This window comes from Ictalurus furcatus, chromosome 26, assembly GCF_023375685.1.
Source record: "Ictalurus furcatus strain D&B chromosome 26, Billie_1.0, whole genome shotgun sequence".
NCBI classification, from domain to species: Eukaryota; Metazoa; Chordata; class Actinopteri; order Siluriformes; family Ictaluridae; genus Ictalurus; species Ictalurus furcatus.
The window spans coordinates 16,317,289-16,340,258 of record NC_071280.1 but is presented as its reverse complement, the minus strand read 5'-3'; the positions used below and the strand labels follow the sequence as shown (position 1 = coordinate 16,340,258).

Below are 22,970 nucleotides of genomic sequence, written 5' to 3'. Positions count from 1 at the left end.
ACCCCAAATGTAGCCATCAGCCAAGATGCTGTATGTTTAGTGTCATACAAAAACTAAATGTTGTTGTTTTTGTTCTTACGGCAGCTGTATAGGAATGATCAGAACTTTTCTATGTAGCTGAATACTGGAATATTATCAGGGCAGCCATCTTGGACAACTAGTTCTACGTCCTACCTTAGTGAAGTTTGAGCTTTGAGCTACAAATTGTGGTTTTAAAATTTCAATGACATAACACAATGATGTCATTTGAAGTAGAAATAAATGAAGTAAAATTTTGGCTTTGTGTCGCTTGAAGAGATTGTGGCTGAGATAGATTTGTTAGCTTCATTATCTTCTTAGCTCCAGTGTCAAACATCCGACACTAAACATACCCTTGGTGTCTGACTACATTTGGGGTAAGATGCAAATTTTTCACAGAAAAGAGTGATTGAAAACCAGGGTCAGAGGTCACTCACAATCAGAAGCTTGCGCTTATTCTGGGAGTCGGATTTACAGACGCCCAGGAAGCTCAGGAAGCCCAGGAAGCCCATGAGGGCGAGTACGGCCCCAACAGCGATCAGCACGTAGCTAGCATTAGACAGACCCACTACATCTGTGGCATTGTCTTTAATGGTCATCAGCACTCCAAGTGCATGCGTTTTTGCCAAAATGCCAATGACCACAGCCGCAGCTCCTGCTAACTAAAGACCAAGTGAGAAAAAACACAGAAGTGAAAGATGGAAGAGCTATAATTGTAATTCTAGCTGGTGAACTGTGGAATACCAAGAAATTGTTAGCAAAAGTAAGCTACTGTTTACTCTCTCAACACTGAGATAACAGAAATGAATTTAATTGGGATTATATGTCATGAATCTACACAAAATATAATGATACTGAAATATAATGATACTGCCATCCCAAGTCATATAATTAATTTCATGTATCGCACATATGTGTCCCACGATGTCACATGATCTCAATATAAATACACCTGTTGGTGTATTTATAAGTTGGAGGTTGCACAAATGTGTTGAAAAATATTCTCTAGTCTGATGAAACAATAATGGAACTTGAGTGCTACATTTATCGTAATCCCAGCGCTCCTAATCACGCAGAAAACACCATCCGCACTGCGAAGCATGGTGGTGGTAGCATCATGTTCTGTGGATGCTTCTCATCAGCGAGTATTAGGAAACTGCTCAGTAGGGCTGCACAATTAATCGAATATCGATCGCGATTACAATTTTGACTGCCCACGATTAAATGAACATGATCGACTGCGATATTGACGTTTAAAGTTCGTCCTGCGCTCATAGAAAACTCTGCTGTTTTCTCCACTCAAATCAAGCGCTTCCTACACTTACAGCCAATCACATAGAGCGGCACAGCGCTGACGTCATTTTGTAGTGCCAAAACCCAGAAACGGAGTTGCCAGTTTCTCTGTGAGCTCCAGTGCTTGCGCGAGGGGAAATCATGACACTAGCTAGAATGATGCTAAATGGCACTACGGAGGTTGTTGGGGACATTAAACCTGATCACGCCGAACGGGAAAAAACTTTGCAGATAAACTCAGGGCTCTACAGTGTGACCATTTCACTCGCATTTGAGACTGAAGTACTTTGTGCGACTGTGAATAAATATTTATTCGCACCGGTGCGAGTGACCTGTTCGGAGTTGTATAATACAATCGGAATAAAAACTACAGGGAGTCAAAAATGCATCTACTAATATAAATAAAAAAATAGATATTATAATAACTTCATAATATATAAATAAAATGAAATAATGTTTAATTACTATGGGTTGCATTTAATATCAATTTGACATTAAGCTTAGTTCACTATTTCCTTAGAAGGCTATTAGCCTTTTTCCTAATATGGGTCATGCTTGTGTTAGTCTACTTTTAATTAGGACTCTCTATTGTTTAAGCTTGTTTATTTATCAATTAACCAACAGTATTTCTCATTGCTATTATTTTAATTCAATTAACAGTGACCATGAGCAGAAAGCTTACATTTAACTGTTTATGATAGACTTCCTGATTAAAGTTTAAACAAAAAGATTGGTATCTGGATCGGTTTCAGTCGTAAAAATCCTGATCGGTGCATCGGTTCTGTAAAATTAACTGAAAATATTCAATTTAGTTTATCAGAAGGTAAATTAATTTGCCATGGCTCACACTATATTCTGTCATAATTGACCAGCTCAAGTTTTCTCATGGATATTATATTGAGGCACATTAATGTTACCATCAGAAAAACTTCAACTATGCTCCTAAAATTTTGTCATTAGGTTCACAAGTGCTCCTAACAGAAACTGTCTTGCGTCTCTCCTCCTGTTATTGCCTTTTCTGCAGACGTCCGAATTGTTTTCATTTAGTTGCATATTTTGATTTGCATCAAAAGGTTGATGGCATTTTTATTTTTACTTATCCTATATTTTGGGTACAATTTTATTTATATTTTGCTTCTACGAGATGATGCACTTTAAAGATCAGTCTAATTTGATGCAAAGATTTGAACATTAGCAGGAATGTAGCACAACATGGAGGGGAAAGCAGCGGTCTGTTTATTTAAATGTGAAAGTGCAATAAAAATATGTTGTCACTAAAATCAAAGAGATCTCAATATTGATCAAAATAATCGGGATTATCATTTTGGCCATAATCGTGCAGCCCTACTGCTCAGGATTAAGGGCAAGACCTCAGTATGATTGCGAATATGTGGCAAGACTTGAAAATTGCTGTACACCAATGGTCTTTATCTATTATTATGAGCTTCAGCAATTTGACCAAGATGTATGGACAAATATATCAGGATCCAAGGATGTGTAAAGCAGATAGACTTAATGGTAAGAAGCTGTAATTGCAGCCAAGGTTCTACAGGAAGGGACTGTTTAATCTGTTCTTATTCATTTGTTTTCCAAACAATACCACCTTCATACTGTGTTGTGCAAATCACACAGTAACAACTCCAATGAAGTCAATTACATTTCCAGGTTGTAACACTAGAAAAGATTCAAGAAGAGTGAATATTGCAGGTCACAGTAGGTCTGCTGAACGACCCAAGACACTCAGTATACAGTGGCGGTCCGAAGGTCTGAGAACACTAGAGAAAATGCAAGCTTCACTAATTTAATACAAAAGATATCATCAGCAATAACTTGAGTGAAAAGCAACATTTTATAGAATATTTGCATGAATTTGAAAGTTTCTTTGCGTTTGGTTTGTCTCCCTTTTGCTCTCATGACAGTTTGCAGTCTAAATGGCACGGACGCCACAAATTTTTGTAAAACCTGATGATTAATGTTCGATAAATCTCAAGAAAGATCTAGCGTGCAAAGAAGTTACCAAGTTAACAAATGTCACAGTGTCACAAACTTTCTACCATTTAAACAGTGAGAGTCTGAAATACTGAATATTTAACACTGAATCTGAATGCTCAATTATTCAACATTCGTCTTTCTTGGTTTTAATGCTTTTCTTTAAAACTTTCTGTTTATTTCCAGTTTATAATGAGTGAATGGGAATGTGTGTGATTGATTACATTTGAATATTTGCATGTATTTTTCACAAAGATAACTAAAATCAATTTTATTTAAATAAATAAATAAAAATAAAATACATTTTATTTAACCACACCATAAAAACTACTGTTTAAAAAAAAAAAAAAAAAAAAAAAAAAAAAAGGTTTCAGAAGCTTTGCTCATTCTGACCCCGGGTTATGACTGAAAATAGATGTTAGTTTATCTGTTTTAATATTTGATTAAATCAACTCTTTTCCTGTTTTGGAGTGTAGAAATCAACCTTCTACACATTTGGCCCAACCACCTTTTTTTTAAATTATTTTATTTTTCCCAGTTTTATTGTTAGTGTACACACTTCGGTTTACGTTGTGCCGTACATCCATCAAACAGACAATCTCACTTTTCAATGTATAGAAACTATAAACACACTTGGGTCTGATCTAATATTAACACACTTTAAATACTAAAACGATTAATGCTATATATGTGTATTAGCAATCATTTAAAAAAAATAACAACAACAAAAGATTTCTGTATTTTATTCAAGAAAATGTGACTTACAAAGATTGCACTGTTGAAGATGATCATAAATATCTTCAGGATCCCTTTCAAAGACATCTTACAGGTGTTTTGAGTTCTCCTGTAAATCGGACAAGCTGTCTGATGTTTAGAAACGCACTGCAAATCCAACCGTGAGAGGAAATGAACTGCTGCAGTTTACCCTAAAGTGTTTGCTGTGTCAAAGGTTTTTTTCACAACCAAGAAGATCAGACATGGGAAATGTTCTAGTTCCCCTGAGCTCAATCCTTCCTCTATGAATAAAAGCTTGATATTATAGTCAAGATGACGACATGGAAGACAACGCAGTACAAACAGTACTGATGTTTAATCAGTTAGGCATTTCTAAAAAAAAATGTATTCATAAAAATAGATTTGGAAAAATTTAATTTTGCAGGAGAATTTAAAATCAGTCATTTGATTTCATAAACCGTCTTGGTGTAATTTAAACATTGGTTTGATTTTCACATGTACGCTGGTTATACTTTTACAAATCGGCTATAATTTCCTAAATGAAGGCTATGAACAGGCAAGTAATATAAAAATAAGTGTAGTCTAGTCTTTACAGAAGTAATGGAGTCATCACGTATGATTTTATCTGTATCAGTTCGCTGAATCCAAATGTGTGTTGAGGTTTTACATCAATTCTGCCAAATTTGTGATCATGTAAATCCATCCACTGTACATAATATTTGCTATGTTGAGGAGTTAGAGCGGTTAAATGATGCGTTCCGTGGAGCTGTTTATTCTCTGCTGGACACTCAACAGCTCAAACTAAAGTCTGCAGACAGACGTTTCAGCCTGGATAAACACGTATACAAAAGAAAAACTATTCAGTTAGAACTGATAACTTTAACGCGGTTATTTAGTAATACCTTTCTTTCAGGATTTTATTTATTGTGCACAAAATTACCTGACAGTTTATTGCACTGCCTTCTGCAGCTGTCATTGGTGCTAGGCTGGTCATTTCCTTAAAACAAGGGTGTTAAGCCACGAACAGGTTCGACTCTTGTGGGACGTTCTCATAAACAGAGCTGCGGTGTTCTTTTATGGTGAATGTGTCTACAGCTCATTCGTCATTTACTGCTGCTTTCAAAAATGTCTTGCCCTCATAAAAATTTAAAATAAAAAACCCTGAAATGATCTGCATGCACACTATTCTTAATAAGTACCCCCTAAAAAATTAAGACTAAGACCCTTCCCATTATACATTGACCCTAAACGTGGAACTGTGAGCAATCTTGAGCGTTACATTAGGACAAGAAGGAACAAGAATGTACAAAATGTTTATTGGTTAATCACTCAAAGAAATCTGAAAAATTAAAAACGCCCAAGCAACCAACTTTACAATTATTTGAGTACTTGAGATGGACTGAACCGTAGGTAGGTGGTACGTGTCGAAATAAAACCCACATGAACGCCAGGACCCAAGGTTTAAGAGCAGGACGTTGCCCATAGCATCAAACTTCCTCCACCGGCTTGCCTTCTTCCTATAGTGCATCCTGGTACCAGGTCTTTCCCAGATAAGCGACGCACACACACCTGGCCATCCACATGTTGTAAAAGGACATGTGATTCCTTCATTCAGACCAGGCCACCTTCTTTCATTGTTCCATGCTCCAGTTCTGATGCTCACGTGCCCAGTGTTGGCGCTTCTGGAGGTGGACAAGGCTCAGCATGGGCACAACAATGCCCATTTTTCCTGCTTCCAACACATCAACTTCGAGGACTGACTGTTCATTTGCTGTGTAATATATCCCACCCCTTGAAAGGAGCTATTGTAACCAGTGTTATTCATTTCACCTGCCAGGGGTTTTAATATCATGGCTTGTAAGTGTATAAGAATCTCCGTGTCCTCACCAAACCAATGTTGTGTGAATCTGCCACATGGAAACAACATCCCCTTTCCTTGGTAAACCGGTACTGCATCATAACCTGCATTTGCATACTGAAACATGATTGGCTCTTACATTTTATGATGCAAGAACACTGGCTTATAGCTTCCAATAAGATTTTCAACTGTTTCTTCAAAGAGCGAGGCGAAGCCTCTACAATGACGCTGAATTAAGAACATGTTAAAGTTTAGGGTGTTTAATAAAACCAAAAATATTTTAATTGATGGAACAGGGCACGACCAATCAGACAATTAACTGATTTCCTATTAAGACTCTGTGCTACAAACTGTTTTATCAACATCTTTTATTAACATGATGCTTACTTATCACTACTAAGCTTGAATCATTTTCAGGCAAAAGTACAGTAGAGTACTTTAAAGTAACACACAGGTAAAAAGGTGAGTACTGAAGTATTAACATTACACCTCATACAGATACAAACTAATTTAGCTGCACTCAGCAATCAATGGGGTCCAAGCATTCTTTGAAATAACTAGATGTCCACTACGCACTAATCGTCATCTCTGTATTTATAGGTGAGTACTGTTTTTTAATGGCAGAATGCATTTTTTAAAAAACAAGGTTTTTTTCAGGTTTGTGAGAGTAGACGACTTCAATAAGAACGTAAGTTAATTGAAATCCACAATTTCATGATAGTCAGGTTTATTCACATCCGGCATTTTAGACAGACATCCTTCATCTTCTACAGCAGGTGGCGCACACACACACATACACCCCAGTGTATTGTGCATTATCGCTATCTAGTGGTTTTCAATAGTGATTCATGTAATGTGTCTAAAATTGCTCCACTTTGCTTCCTTGAAAACTTACATTTAAAATTCATCAATTAAAAGAATTTTGTCCAGCCCTTACATAATATGGAATATTTATTTCCAATTTTGTATTCTCTAAATTATGTAGTCTTCAATGGTTTTTGTTTTGTAATTACAGCTGTAACAAACGGCTCTTGAGGCGTCACATTCGTCCATATGCAGAAGTTTCTTGGCAAACAAGATACACTCGAACAAACATAAAACTATATGTATCTACAATATAAAACCTTTATTCACTGGCCTATAGAAGTGTACAAAGTTATTAAAGAAACATACAGGATTACAAATGCACTAAAAAAAGACTCTTTTCTGTACTCATTGGAGGCTATAACATGTGGGACAGAATATGTATAATTTTGTACCAAGGTAATTTCAGACTTTATTATTGTATCCTGTTCGATGTGAGAGGTCACAGTGTACTGTGCAGGTTTCCAGGTTTACCTCTTGTACAGTATCATGGACACGACCATCACAGCAACCTATAAAAAGAGACACAAAACACAATATACTGCAAGCATTACACGTAATATGTAGACAAATATCCATGTAAGACCCGTGACAGTTGACATGTTTGGGCCAGATGACGATGGGAGTCGTGTGTGGCTTTGCACCATATTGGGGGGGGGGGGGCAATCCTACATTTGTCTCTAATTCAGCACTATGTATATAGTTTTCTGTGAGTATGTAGTGTTATGGTTTCAGTACCTCTATAACAATGACACAAATAGCCACGCCCACTACCGAAGCAATGTTATCTTTCACCAAATTCACCACAGTATCCAAACAGCCGTGCACACTCTGCAAAGGAAATGACATGACGATATCAAAAGGACAAAGATGGATAGGTTTTGCCACCGTAAATTATATCTCCCTCATTAAGAGGTCTAACCCTGAACCAGATCAGCAGATTCAGGAGAAGGAAAAGCCTTGAAATTGTTTGTGGTGAATATAAAGGTTATAGAGTATGAATAGGTTTGTGATCAGAGTCGAGGAGTGGACTCAGGAGGTGTACCTGTGAAGCTGCAGTTCCTTCAAAACACTGTACAGATGCTGGCGAGCAGCAGAACTGGGGGTACAGTGAGTTTTTGTTTACATACGGGGAGCCAGTGAAGTCCTCGTAGCTGTTGTATCCACAGCATTTAATCTACAAGAGCACACACACACACACACACACACACCTCATCATTCTGGCACTTTAGTTTGAGAGTCAACAATAATACAAAGTTATATAATACAATAGTACTATCTCAGGTGTTATATTGTTTGTTAAATTAAGAGAAGCACTCTAACCTGCTCATTCAAGGAGATTAGAAACTAGTTTTGTCCATATGTAGCTACTAATCAGTGGTAGTAGAAGTAACACTTTCCTTAAGTAAAAGTAAAAACACTCCTTTAATAGCGACTTGGGTAAAAGTGAACGTACCGCTTTTTTTTTCTAACATTTTTCTAGAATTAACACACAAATACAAACTCTAAAAGTCTAAAGCTAATTATGAAGTAGGAAAATGAAGGAACGCCTCAGATCACACACCGATTTTGGTTATTTGACGGTAAATTAGTCCCACTTCTGCAAGGAATGAACGAATTAGACCAGGGGTCGGGAACCTTTTTTCACCGAAGCCTTTTTTCCCCCCGCACAAACACGGTTTAATCAATAACATTTCAATAACAGTAACTTTATTTAGGTCCATAGACAACTCAAAGACAAAGAGGTTTGCCAGTGATTGTCATGGCACTTGAGCACAGCACTGCATACGTGCACGGGCCAGAACAACTTTATTTACATCATGAAAATCATTTTGACTGTTGATAGTTTTTTTTTTCCTTTTCTTTTATTTCTGTTAAATACATTACTGAGTACAATGAAGCAAATCTAGACTCAGACACAGAAATCGGACGCCACTCATGTCTGTTTGTGACAACTACTTTGCTAGCATTTAGCTAGTTGAGTCGTTACTAGTGATAGCAGGAGGAGAGTTATCATTATTATTGTTTTTATAAAGCTTTAAGGATTTACTGTGTGTGAATAGAATCACAGGTCTCACTTGTAATTCTGACTTATGAACCTTTAAGTGCAAGCTTTAGGTCTGTAACTGTAGCATAGTTAAAAGAGTTAGCCTAGACCAGAGTTAGCCATATTAGTTACATATCTTACTTAGAGTTGCTGTGAGAAATAGTCAAACGTTCGTGCTCCCTCAAATGAAATAAATGCATATGTTGATTATAATAATGTAAACTAGTCTAATTCATCCATACAGCTCAATGCTCCAGCCTGAAATAAAACAGTGAAATGTGATGTACCAAAGCCATCATCTGATTCCACGCAGAGGTGAACATGTTGTTTTCACCGTAGTTCACCTTGATGAGATTACCAACATTTACACGAATATCCTGCAACAGTTTCTCCACCTGAGGAAACAAATTAAACAATCTTTCTGTGTTAACCGCTACAACAAACACATCCTCTTTTCTCATTAGTTTTTTAAAAAATCTGTAGCTGTAGTCTTTCAGAATGTTTTTGTCTGTATTCTGGCATTTGTATTTGTCTGTATTTTGTCTGTATGTGGCAATTAATGATAATGATAATGAATCTTCATCACAGTGAAATTATTTTCTTCGCATACCCCAGCATGTCAGGAAGTTGGGGTCAGAGCGCAGGGTCAGCCATGATACAGCGCCCCCTGGAGTAGAAAGGGTTAAGGGCCTTGCTCAAGGGCCCAACAGTGGCAGCTTGGCAGTGCTGGGGCTTGAACCCCGACCTTCCGATTAGGAACCCGGAGCCTTAATCACCAAGCCACCACTGTCCATATTAACTGCTCATATTCATTTAAAAAATGGAAGTCCTTCACCACTAGGAGGTTCTTCCATGTTGCTTAACTCCAAGGTCTACCATTAACCACAGAGGGAGGAAAAAAAAGTCAGCAGTGATGACAACCTTTCCTAGAAAAGTCAAATCGAATCTGGTTAATAGTGTTGACTGTGAATAAAGAAGGATGTATGGCAAATTGCGCAGTCCTTTGACCAAAAAGGGGAATTTATAGCTTTATAGAAACTGATACTTTGTGGAACTTTCTTGAAATACGATGAAAATATATTTCCAAAAATGAACCTGCTATAAAATTGTTATTCTGTTTCATATTCCAGCTCATGTTCTGTTTCAAAGAAAAAAAAATGCTAATGTTAATTATTTAATTTTTAAAAGACAGAATATATGGTACAGCATGGGGCCTACAGTAGAGGTGTACATCTTCTGAGATCCTGATGGACCCAATATGCGAGAGCAGACGGTCAGATATGAAACTCACGGGACAAAGGAAGGCCACCTGGGAACGCCGGTAATTTTGGGAAATATCGTAGAAAGGTGCAGCAAAAATGATAACCTGGAATTGGTCAGAATTCTTTCGTACGTAGTTGAGACTGGGATTAAAATCTGTCCAGCACACCTTTTGGTATAGATACTGGAGATCCTTGATCTAGATACAGTTATGCTTGTGTGTACACAATAATCTACTATATATTCAGAATCATTGCTCTTACCTTAGATTTGTGAAACAGAATGTACACTGCTGCAACCACCTCCATGATCAACACAATGAGCATGACGATGAAAAACTGTAAGGACATGTCACATTGAATATGAGATAAATACTTAATAAATAAATAAATAAATGCTTACACACCCCAAATGTAGCCATCAGCCAAGATGCTGTATGTTTAGTGTCATACAAAAACTAAATGTTGTTGTTTTTGTTCTTACGGCTGCTGTATAGGAATGATCAGAACTTTTCTATGTAGCTGAATACTGGAATATTATCAGGGCAGCCATCTTGGACAACTAGTTCTACGTCCTACCTTAGTGAAGTTTGAGCTTTGAGCTACAAATTGTGGTTTTAAAATTTCAATGACATAACACAATGATGTCATTTGAAGTAGAAATAAATGAAGTAAAATTTTGGCTTTGTGTCGCTTGAAGAGATTGTGGCTGAGATAGATTCGTTAGCTTCGTTCTCTTCTTAGCTCCAGTGTCAAACATCCGACACTAAACATACCCTTGGTGTCTGACTACATTTGGGGTAAGATGCAAATTTTTCACAGAAAAGAGTGATTGAAAACCAGGGTCAGAGGTCACTCACAATCAGAAGCTTGCGCTTATTCTGGGAGTCGGATTTACAGACGCCCAGGAAGCTCACGGAGCTCAGGAAGCCCATGAGGGCGAGTACGGCCCCAACAGCGATCAGCACGTAGTTGGCATTAGACAGACCTGTTAAATCTGTGGCATTGTCTTTAATGGTTTTCAGCAATCCAAATGCATGCTTTTTTGCCAAAATGCCAATGACCACAGCCGCAGCTCCTGCTAACTAAAGACCAAGTGAGAAAAAACACAGAGGAAAAAAAAAACAGAAGTGAAAGATGGAAGATAACACTATAAAAGGTGGAAAAGTTCAAGAAGAGTGAATATTGCAGGTCACTGTAGGTCTACTGAACAACCCAAGACACTCAGTATACAGTGGCGGTCTGAGAACACTAGAGAAAATGCAAGCTTTACAAATTTAATACAAAAGATATCAGCAATAACTTGAGTGAAAAGCAACATTTTATAGAATATTTGCATGAATTTGAAAGAGTCTTTGAGTTTGGTTTGTCTCCCTTTTGCTCTCATGACAGTTTGCAGTCTAAATGGCACGGACGCCACAAATTTGTGTAAAACCTGATGATTAATGTTCGATAAATCTCAAGAAAGATCTAGCGTGCAAAGAAGTTACCAAGTTAACAAATGTCACAGTGTCACACACTTGCTTCCATTTAAACAGTGAGAGTCTTAAATACTGAATATTTAACACTGAATCTGAATGCTCAGTTATTCAACATTCGTCTTTCTTGGTTTTAATGCTTTTCTTTAAAACTTTCTGTTTATTTCCAGTTTATAATGAGTGAATGGGAATGTGTGTGATTGATTACATTTGAATATTTGCATGTATTTTTCACAAAGATAACTAAAATCAATTTTATTTAAATAAATAAATAAAAATAAAATACATTTTATTTAACCACACCATAAAAACTGCTGTTTAAAAAAATAAATAAATAAATAATAATAAAAAAAGGTTTCAGAAGCTTAGCTCATTCTGACCCCGGGTTATGACTGAAAATAGATGTTAGTTGATCTGTTTTAATATTTGATTAAATCAACTCTTTTCCTGTTTTGGAGTGTAGAAATCAACCTTCTACACATTTGGCCCAACCACCTTTTTTTAAAATTATTTTATTTTTCCCAGTTTTATTGTTAGTGTACACACTTCGGTTTACGTTGTGCCGTACATCCATCAAACAGACAATCTCACTTTTCAATGTATAGAAACTATAAACACACTTGGGTCTGATCTAATATTAACACACTTTAAATACTAAAACGATTAATGCTATATATGTGTATTAGCAATCATTTAAAAAAAATAACAACAACAAAAGATTTCTGTATTCTATTCAAGAAAATGTGACTTACAAAGATTGCACTGTTGAAGATGATCATAAATATCTTCAGGATCCCTTTCAAAGACATCTTACAGGTGTTTTGAGTTCTCCTGTAAATCGGACAAGCTGTCTGATGTTTAGAAACGCACTGCAAATCCAACCGTGAGAGGAAATGAACTGCTGCAGTTTACCCTAAAGTGTTTGCTGTGTCAAAGGTTTTTTTGCACAACCAAGAAGATCAGACATGGGAAATGTTCTAGTTCCCCTGAGCTCAATCCTTCCTATATGATTCCGATAAAAGGTCGATATTATAGTCAAGATGACAACATGGAAGACAACGCAGTACAAACAGTACTGATGTTTAATCAGTTAGGCATTTCTAAAAAAAAATGTATTCATAAAAATAGATTTGGAAAAATTTAATTTTGCAGGAGAATTTAAAATCAGTCATTTGATTTCATAAACCGTCTTGGTGTAATTTAAACATTGGTTTGATTTTCACATGTACGCTGGTTATACTTTTACAAATCGGCTATAATTTCCTAAATGAAGGCTATGAACAGGCAAGTAATATAAAAATAAGTGTAGTCTAGTCTGTACAGAAGTAATGGAGTCATCACGTATGATTTTATCTGTATCAGTTCGCTGAATCCAAACGTGTGTTGAGGTTTTACATCAATTCTGACAAATTTGTGATCATGTAAATCCATCCACTGTACATAATAATTGTTATGTTGAGGAGTTAGAGCGGTTAAATGATGCGTTCGATGGTACTGTTTGTTCTCCGACTTGAGTCGCAGGATAAACTAAAGACTGCAGACATAAATATCTGTCTGGATAAACAAAAGATAACTATTCAATTAGGACTGACAACGTTAATGCAGTTGTTAAGTCAAATACTATCTTTTAACTGTTCAACTGTGTGTGTCATTACCTGTCAATTTATTGCAATGATTTTTGTAGCTTTCATTAGAGCTAGGCTTTGTTACGTCTCCAAAACAAGGCCGTTATGCCATGAATGGTTTGAACCTAGCTTTGAATGTTTACATCCAGCTACAGCTGATTTGTCGTTTTGATTTGGGTTTCAATATGAGAATCAAGGTTCGAATTTCACAGTGTTTATTTTCTGGTATTTTATATGTAGATGTGTTAAACGACGTAGAGCATAGCACATTTTGTTTCAGACCACTCACGTGACTGACAGGTGTGTCCTGTTAAATTTATTGTTTAAACAATAAATAGCTCTGAACATCTGGCCACGCACTTTACCCTGGAACACTTGGAGGACAGGGACACTTATGTGTGGATGATGTTTATTGATTATAGCTCCATCATCCTTACCAAACTAATAGTCAAACTGAAGGATTTGGGACTTAATAGTTACATGTGTAACTGGATCCTGGTCTTCGTGATGGGCAGACCCCAGATGGTCAGGCTTGGTAGCAGCCACACATCCTCCACACTCACACTCAACACTGGTGCCTTTTAGGGATGTGTGTTCAGATCCCTCTTGTACTTCCTGTTTAAATATGACTGCTCAACATCATCTACTAATTTGCAGATAGTACAACCATCCTGGGACTCATCACCAGTAGTAACGAAACATTCTACAGAGAAGAAGTCAGAGCACTTTCAACATGGAGATGACAACAATCTCTCTCTGAATGTCAGCACGACCAAGGAGATGATTCCCTTGGAGAGGGCGTCATGCTCCCATCTACATCAATGGGGTGAAAGTGGAGAGAGTTGAGAGCTTGGTGTCCACATCTCGGAGGATCTCTCTTGGAGCCTGCACACTCACTAGGGCGGCTGTGGATCAGGTGGTAGAGCGGGTGGTCCACTAATCGCAGGGTTGGTGGTTCAATCCCAGGCCCACGTGCCTCCACAGACCGACGTGTCCTTGGGCAAGACACTGAACCCCAAGTTGCTCCTGACGGCAGGCTAGCAATGGCCAGCTCTGCTGCCATTGGTGTGTGAGTGTGTACGAATAGGTGAATGAGAAACAGTGTAAAGCGCTTTGTATAACCGCTAAGGTTAAAACGCACTATGTACGTGCAGACCATTTACAAGAATGAGAGCTGACATAGTGTCAAACTTTTAGTGCTGCACCACAGAGAGCATTCTGTCTGACTGCATCACTGTCTGGCACGGCAGCTGCTCTTCCTCATTCCTCTTCATCACTGGAAACAAATTCCCAGCCTTACAGGACATTTAAGAAACATGCTGTTTGAGAAAGGCCCACAATATCATCAAGATCCCCACTCACCCTGCTTTCTTTTTTTACTCACTTCCTGTTCGTGAAACTGCCATCTGGCAGACGTTTCCGTTCACATCCATCACAGACAACCAGCCTGAAGAACAATTTTTATCTCCAAGCCAGTAGTCCTTCAATTAGCACTGCGTCGCTTTATTACCGCCATTCCCGGACACTTAGATATTTACTATTCATATTTACCATTGACTATTTATTGTACTTGTATGTACTGTCCTGTCTTATTTAACAGCACCATGAATGGTTCGAGCCTAGCTTCAGATATTTACTCCCAGCTACAACTGTTTTGTCTGAGACTGCCTAAGAAAAGCAGAACTTAAACTAGAGAGCTAACTCTTATCAGTGCTACAGAAAGTATTTATCCAACATGTGCTGGAGTTGTTATGAGTGCTGTAGGTTTCCTTTCTTTCTAAAAATGTGAAATAATAAAATACAGCAAGACTTCACATATCCATGACGAACTCCATCATAGTAAAAAGTCTCTCACAGGCCATTTCCTCTGAATTTCCATTCAGTATCTTGACACCAAACTGACGCACGTCCAGATTCAGCTAAATACGTCATACACTTGTGTACATGAACAGCTGGGATATCATCAATGTTTTATTTCAGTATATGTATATATGTATATGTATATATATATGGCTGAATGATGAATGGTGAGTCCTGATATTTGTTGTAGATGTGAAGCTACACTCACCAGCCACCTTTACATTCATACAATTATCCAATCTGCTAATCATGTAGCAGTACAGTGGGCATATCTTCCGCTGTCTAGTTCGGGGGATCCTGTGCCCACTGTAACCTCAGAGTTCTTGGTTTCGATCTTGGATGCGATCTTCTACAGTCGTAGCTCATTGTGAGATGCTTTTCTGCGCACCGTGATCGTAACGAGTGGTCCCCGTTGACTTCCCGTAGCCATTCTGTCAGCTCAAAACTAGCCTCTCTCCTTCACATTTTATTTATTGATCTTGTTTTCTTCACACCATTCGCCCCAAACTCGTGCTTTGCTTTTGAGATTGCCGTGTGTGAAAATCTCCGGAGATTTCAGCCCTTTTTCTGAAATACTCGATATCACTGAGATCACATTTTCCCCTGTTCTGTTGAACATTAACTGAAGCTCTTGACCTGTATCTGTATGATTATATGAATTGTTCTGCCACACGATTGGCTGATTGGATAATTGTATGAAGGGACAGGTGTTGAGGTGTTCCTAATAAAGCGGTTAGGGGTTGATGAGTGTATTTCTCTGCACTAATGTGAAATTATTTCAGCATTGGTAATCAAAGTACAAAAGTTAATATAGTTCATTAGGTTGCATATTAAATTATGTGACGCTGATACTAACAAGTCTGTGTAGGTTTCCGCCCACCTCCAACAACATGCAAGTAGGTGTCCCATCCAAGGTGTATTACTTATTACACACTCAGTGTTCCCAGGATAGGCTCTGGATCCCTTGACCAGGATGAACAGACTCTATGGTGTGTTCCTCAGTTGTGCTCCACAGGATGGTGCTGTTGAGTTGAGACTAAATTCATGTTGAAGTCATGTCAAAAAACCCCACAACACACAGGACATGAGGCGGCAAACGTACAGGGTGGGAGAAGCTGAAGTAGAAAAAGGGGAAGTGAGGTAACGAAACAGCGATGCAAACGGATGAGACAAGAGCAAATATTGTGCAGGTAACATTTGCACTTTCACCCTTTCTGTCTGAAACACGTCTCTGTGTGTTGATGTGAGTTAATGCTGTGTAGGTCAGCACCACCAGGCACCGGTTCTTCATGGCGTGCTGCGTCTCCCAGATCTTCTGTATTCTTATCATCCACCTGTGGCTCTCACCCCTAATCACCAGTAATACAACCGGTAAGTCAGCATCCTAACATTTCATCATCTTATCATTTACTCTTTATTTACATCATACTGAATATCAGTGTCATCGCTCACTTGGCGAATTACCTTACCAAGCTTTCACTGGATTAGAAGCACAGTAATTAACGAAGTATGAAAATCCACAGCTTTAATTGTGGGCACAAAATGAGACTCTGGTCTAAAATGGATTGCCTTCATCTGTGAGTAATTATACGCTCACCTCTCTATGTTTCTCTGAGAATGAGATTTCCTCCTGTTGTGGTGGTTTATGTTGTTTGTTTTGGTTTAAAGTGCAAGATGAAAGTGTTTTTCCGACTTTGAAATGTGTAAACTTGCCATACATCTGTGTGGATAGTTAGCGTGAACATCCTGAACGAAACAAGTTGATTCTTTACATTTACAGTTTAGTTGTGTAAAAGTCTGCCTTGTTTTTATGGAGAACAATGGGCCACAGAGCCAGAGCCCTCCATATGTTCCGTACATACATATATTCATATATATATATATTCATATATATATATATATATATATATATATATATATATATATATATACATATATTTGGCACAAAAGGGCTGAAGATAAGATTAGATAAGATAAAATAAGATACAACACGATAAGGTTAGATATGATCAACTTTTGCAATAGAAACTGTCTCGAGACAATACAAACAATGACGTATGTTATAAATTTTCTGCAACTGGACTGATGTAAATTCATGTTGTAAACTGTCATGTTTTCTTTGTCTTGGTGGTTTTTCTTGCGCTCTTTAATGATGTTTTCGCAGTCTATATATATATATAAAATGCCCTCTGCATGTTCTCTACTAAATAACAGCAATGCAATGACCTATTTTAAATATGTATTTAAAGGCTTCTTTAAATAATAGAATCGTGTATACGTTAATTTATTTAGAAAATGTACATAGAAAATACTGACAAATGCATTCAGCTTGTTCCGCCAGAATGTCCCTAAGTCTGACCTGTATCATAGTTTGATCACACCTGCTGCTGAACAGTCTGAACTATGCTCTTATGGTGTCGTTTTTTTTTTTTTTTTTTTTTTAATATATATAGTAATTTAGCAAAATAATTACGACAAAAACATGGGCTGGGATGGATTTTAAGTCGGTAGTGAAATGTGCCTTGCTGACAAGATTGTGTTAAAATGCTACTTGAACTAGAACAGCGTAGCTTGTTGTGTCTTATTCCCCACTGAAACAAATGACATATAACTATATATACAAAAAAAAAAAAAAAGTGACACGCTTAATCATGAGCCTTTTTTAGCCCTTGTATTTATGCTAATATAAAACCTCTTCCTGTTCCCCTAAAAAAAAACCAACTACATTTCAAGTTCTGAAACCTTTCCCCCTTTCTAATGTTATTTTGCACTAAAGCAAGGTCTTGTAAACAGGATGTGCCCCTTCAGCTCAAGATGGAGGAGGTGGGGGGCTCACCTTCATCCCATCACCCACCTACAGTGAAAAATGCACACCCACTGAAAGATATTTCACAAAAATGCGTAATGTTTGAGAAAATAGTAGAAAGTTAATTTCCACTGATTTTTTTGTGTAGGGGGTAAGATGATGATGATTCACAGTTTGGTTGCATTGTTAATCATCTTTCAGTTCACGTCTGTCCAGACCACATTTAGAGAAAAAAAAAAGTGTTAAATTGAGAACTTAAGGATCCTTTGGTTGTCTCTCTGTGGGAAACTTTAATGTTTCTAGGAAGAACCCTGTGAAAAAGTGAAGTAGCCTAACTATCTTGCATAATTGTGAAGAATTGTGTACTTTGGCATTTCCCATATTCGAGTCAGTCTTTTTGATTGTGTTTTTTAGAAAATGATCCGGACTGTTTCCCATCTATCATGGTGCCGCGGAACACAGCGTGGAAAGTTCGTGCAATGACTTCCCTGAAGATCAACTGCACGGTCGTCACTGAATCACACTGTTGGAAGAATGTTGATGTCTCATGGTGCAGAATTGAACATAAGAGTGAATGCAGATCTCTGAAACACTCTGATCACATCACAACCGAACAGAGAAATATTAATGAGAGTAAAGGAATGTGGTTCCTGATATTCCAAAACATATCCATGCAGGACGATGGACTTTACAGATGTGAGATCAAATCACCTACACCTACTGTCAGCCATGCTATCAATGTCACTGTGACAGGTAACGACATCATACTCGTATATACAATATATTCATTCAAATATGTGTTCAAATGCTTTAGAACACACACGCACACACACTTTTTAAAATGTATTTACCCACTACTGGCAATAAATAATATAAAGAAAATCTGTAAGTAAGCTGAAATTTGCCCTACATTTTATACTAGACGTTATATATTAGTTAGCATCAACTCTGATTACACAAATGTATGTCATGTGCTACGAGTGAGTAATTTGACTGACCCACATCTGCCTTTATCTGATAGATCTTTCTCTATGAATTTGTTGCCGTCGAATAAACCTCACAAACATTTCTCGGTTCATATGTATATGTATTTATTATGTAATTCATTTCGAATTCTAGAGTATTTAACCCGTTTGAACCCATTTCTTCAGATTTTGACTTTTGACTGGCAGTACAGATTTACAAATAATACCATTCTTTCAGATGATGTTCCAGATTGTACCACTGACTACAAAGTTGTAACCCAAGAAAACAATACAACAAGTAAGGACTGTTGTTTTTACAGTTAATATCACGAACAAACTCATAAGAGTAACACTGTGTCGTGTTTTTGACCAGTGCGGTCATATTTAGGCGTGAATTTTATTTAATTTGCATGAGTGATTTACAACCAGCAAAGATCTGCTCGTTGACTGCAACAGTCATGAAGTACTTGATGATGAAATGCCTTTATATAATACGTTTTTTTGTTTGTTTCAGACAGTTCAAATCCGAATGGTGAAAATAAAGAATGGCTGCAGTCCTACGTGTACATCTGCAGTGGGATTGGAGTGCTGCTCCTCATAGTAGTTGTTGTATGTGTAACTGTCATCCGGTGTCGAGGTGTGTGGATTTTTTCCCCTCTTATTCTACATACGCAAAATAATACCCAGTAGTGCTCTGTACTGGACATGTGCAAGAGTTTCAGTGACATGCATTTCTGTTCAATTTTAACAGGACAGAAAAAATTCATTAAAGAAAAAATACATGAGAATCAGGTACAGTATGCATCTTTCTTACTTAACTAGATTACTGATTAACAATGCAAATGTCTAATGTTCTAATCCAATCTACAGTCCACAGCAACCCCAGTGTCTGATCTTGCTCCACCCGTATATCCCAGACAGTCTCCATGTAGCAATGCCCAAACTCTTCCTGCCCAAGTCAGCACACCACCATCCTGTGTCTATGACGTCCCTCCTGTCAGAGTGACATCTCTAAGAGACCGATCATCAGCAGGAAGACATCCGGTCAGTCGCGGATCACCGAGACAATGCCATGACCGTAACACCGTGGAAATGGAGGAAGAAGACAATCCGTTGATATACGCCACTCTAAATCATGAGAGTGCTCCACAGAGACCTGTTAGAGTTGTTCATGTACAGATTGAGGCGTCGGAATATGCTGCCATTAAAGTCACGTAACTCTAATTCCTAATGCTACAGAGAACTGAACAGAGGTCAGTTTTGGGTTTAATTCCCTAACTGTTAAAGACTATCTGGGCTCAGAACTTTACTTAAGTGATTTGCTATAGGACTATTGGTAGCATAGGCCTATTCACACGTTGGATATATTGCTTGTGACAATATGCTCAGTGTGGAATGAGGGCTAAGTTGTCAGTGATGACTAAGATTAAACCAGCTGTGACTGTGATCCATACCAACTGGGACCGGGATCCATACCAACTAAGACCATGATCCATACCAAACGGGAATGTGATCCACACTAACCAAGAACAAACCAAGACTTAGGCCCATATCAGCCAAGACCATTAAAAGACCAAGATCCATACCAACCAAGGCAACACCAAGGCCCATACCAACCGAGCATTTGAAAAGACCCAAGCCCGAACCAACCAAGATCAAGACAAGTTTAACATGCATACCAACTGAGATCAAGACAAGACCAAGTTCCACACCAATCAAGACCAAGACAAGACCCAGGCCCATACTGACCAACACCCATACCAACCAGAACCCAAGGCAAAACCAGCACATAATGATCACCCCTCAGTTTTGAGACTTATTGTCAAGACCAATATCAGCTTACAGTGACCTCAAGAGCAGTCTTCATCTTGAGACCAGTGTTGTAATTGGACCGGTTGTCATCGGGCACATAGAAAAGTGAACCAAAAACATGGATTTCCAAATATACTGAAATTAAATCTCGCTGTTCCAGAAATACACCTAAATACTGTGTGAAATGAATGCGCTTGGTGGGATTATCTCTGACAGATTTGGCAACACGAGAACCAAAACCGTTTGTAATAAAGACAAAGCACCCATTCCAAGCCTACTGCAGCTTTCAGTTTCCCAAAATGTTCACTGTTTAAGTTTAATTAATATTTATTAGTGACCTTCACATGCTTTGATACATGAGTATATCGTTACAGGCTTATCTATATAATAGATCACATGTAGTAAAGACAGTGTCGTAAAAAACAAAGCTGTAGTATGCAAGTATAGGGAATTGTCTTTACTAATATTGATTTTATGTTTTTTTCCCCCCTTAATACAGCCAACTCCATGGGGCATGAATCTTATAACATTCATGCACTTTTGGATTGTTCTGAGAAAATGTATTTTGTGATTTTTGGGGGCTTTTCCATCCGTCCATCCTTCCATCTTATCCTACAGGGTCATGGGGAACCTGGAGCTTATCCCAGGGAGCATGGGGTACACCCTGGACAGGGTGCCAATCCATTTGAGTACAATCATATACACATTCACACACCCATTCAAACACTATGGACAATTTGGACATGTCAATCATGCAGCCTACCATGCATGTCTTTGGACTGGTGGAGGAAACCCCCAGAGCACAGGAAGGACATGTAAACTCCGCATACACAGAGCCGTGGCGGGAATCGAACCCCCGACCCTGGAGGCGTGAGACAAACGTACAAACCACTAAGCCACCCTCTGCCTTTTGGGGGGGCTTTTTTTTTTAATGTGAAATGGGACTGTCCAGTATCAAGATTACTGCAATGTTCTTCCTTCCTAGAATCTTTACAGTGCACTAGGTATTAACTTCAAAGTAGTATACGCCCTAACAGTGATGTTTGTTTGTTTTTTTTTTCTCGGAATGGTACATGTAGAAAATTGATGAGGTTTTTGGTCCACTTTCCCCACATCACCTGACTGACTGCTTGCCCTTCACAAGCAATATATCCACAATGTAAAAAATAAACCTGCACTCCTGTTGACAATATCTGTGGTTGTGCACACTGTGCGTGACTGCGTGATGGACAGCAGGAAGATCTGTGCCTGCATTCATCATCCATTTCTGTGAAAAGTTCCCAATCAGTTGCATTCGCTTAATCCGATACTGAATACTGACTCTCAATCAGCACCCTTCACTCCGGGGGATATGCTTGAATAGATAATGTGATATAAAATTTGTAATTTTACTTGAAAGAAACTGATTTAGAGAGTGCATGGAGGAGTGGTGTTGTGCAAAGAACAATTGCGGGGAGCCCACAAGCACTACAACAAATGATCACACTTCCTGTTTGAGAAAGTGATGGAATGGAACAAAGTGAGGTGTAGAGGGGTCCGACCTCAACCTGTTCCTTTAGTTACACAACATACCTTTTATCTAACTGTGTGTATGTGTGTGTGTGTGTGTGTGTGTGCATGCAAGGTATTGCATACTGTACAGCTGAGTGCAAAAATGTTCATACCCTTAGTACAACGCGAATCTGATGTTTATTTAAACCGACAAGACTGTGTACGTTAGTGAGACATGCCTTTAATGTTTCTGAATGTGATGTAAATATTGTCTAATGTTGTCTCACAGATCCCATCCTATATATATATATTATATTATATTATATATATCCTATATTATATATATATATTATATTATATTATATATGATATAATATATATGATATATATTATATTATATTATATATATCCTATATTATATATATATATATATATATATATATATATATATATATATATATATATATATATAACTTTTTCATCATTTTCATCAACTTTGTCTGTTTTGCACTTCTTACAAAATGGTTTGTAGATAAACTATATATATATTTTTTTTAAAAATAGAGCAGATGCAGAAGCCTTGGGGTTTTTATGCAAAAGCGAGTTTCACTTGCGAGTATGAAAATCCTGTGGAAATTCTGCTTCTGCTAAATTAAAGTTCCTACACACAGCACTTCTGTTTCTGAGTTTTGAAAATCAAACAGCATTCGTACAAGGGGTTTCAAACATACGGGCTGGACAGGCCCGATAACGGTTCTAATCCGGCTCGGCAAATGACTCACTCTGTGTTTTTGGAACAGAAAAACTATACGAGTTAGGACCCCTAACACCCCCCCCAGCGTAATTACACTATAATTAGTCCTCAGTCAC

At 37.9% G+C, this 22,970-nt stretch overlaps 3 protein-coding genes across 4 annotated transcripts; 1 reads left to right on the top strand and 2 right to left on the bottom strand.

The window, feature by feature from the left end:
* Positions 1-362: 362 nt before the first annotated feature.
* On the bottom strand, positions 363-4,259 carry LOC128602341 (tetraspanin-1-like). Its single transcript, XM_053616091.1, has 2 exons — positions 4,066-4,259; positions 363-680 (listed from the first exon to the last, which is right to left on the bottom strand). Exons 1-2 carry the CDS (start codon positions 4,120-4,122, stop codon positions 441-443), a joined length of 297 nt encoding a protein of 98 aa, XP_053472066.1. The 5' UTR covers positions 4,123-4,259; the 3' UTR covers positions 363-440.
* A 751-nt stretch (positions 4,260-5,010) lies between these two features.
* Positions 5,011-12,429, bottom strand: LOC128602340 (tetraspanin-1-like). Its single transcript, XM_053616090.1, has 7 exons — positions 12,294-12,429; positions 10,924-11,148; positions 10,328-10,402; positions 9,092-9,199; positions 7,803-7,934; positions 7,496-7,588; positions 5,011-7,269 (listed from the first exon to the last, which is right to left on the bottom strand). The coding sequence occupies exons 1-7, from the start codon at positions 12,348-12,350 to the stop codon at positions 7,228-7,230; spliced, it is 732 nt and encodes a 243-aa protein (XP_053472065.1). The 5' UTR covers positions 12,351-12,429; the 3' UTR covers positions 5,011-7,227.
* A 3,318-nt stretch (positions 12,430-15,747) lies between these two features.
* On the top strand, positions 15,748-22,388 carry LOC128602351 (uncharacterized). Of its 2 annotated transcripts, XM_053616105.1 has the most exons (7): positions 15,748-16,216; positions 16,289-16,397; positions 18,247-18,585; positions 19,036-19,095; positions 19,312-19,434; positions 19,549-19,589; positions 19,668-22,388. In XM_053616105.1, the coding sequence occupies exons 1-7, from the start codon at positions 16,181-16,183 to the stop codon at positions 20,013-20,015; spliced, it is 1,056 nt and encodes a 351-aa protein (XP_053472080.1). In that variant the 5' UTR covers positions 15,748-16,180; the 3' UTR covers positions 20,016-22,388. The 2 variants fall into 2 exon arrangements, with proteins under 2 accessions (XP_053472080.1, XP_053472081.1); XM_053616106.1 differs by lacking the exon at positions 15,748-16,216 and having other exon boundaries at positions 16,320-16,397; positions 18,225-18,585.
* The last annotated feature ends 582 nt before the right edge of the window (positions 22,389-22,970 follow it).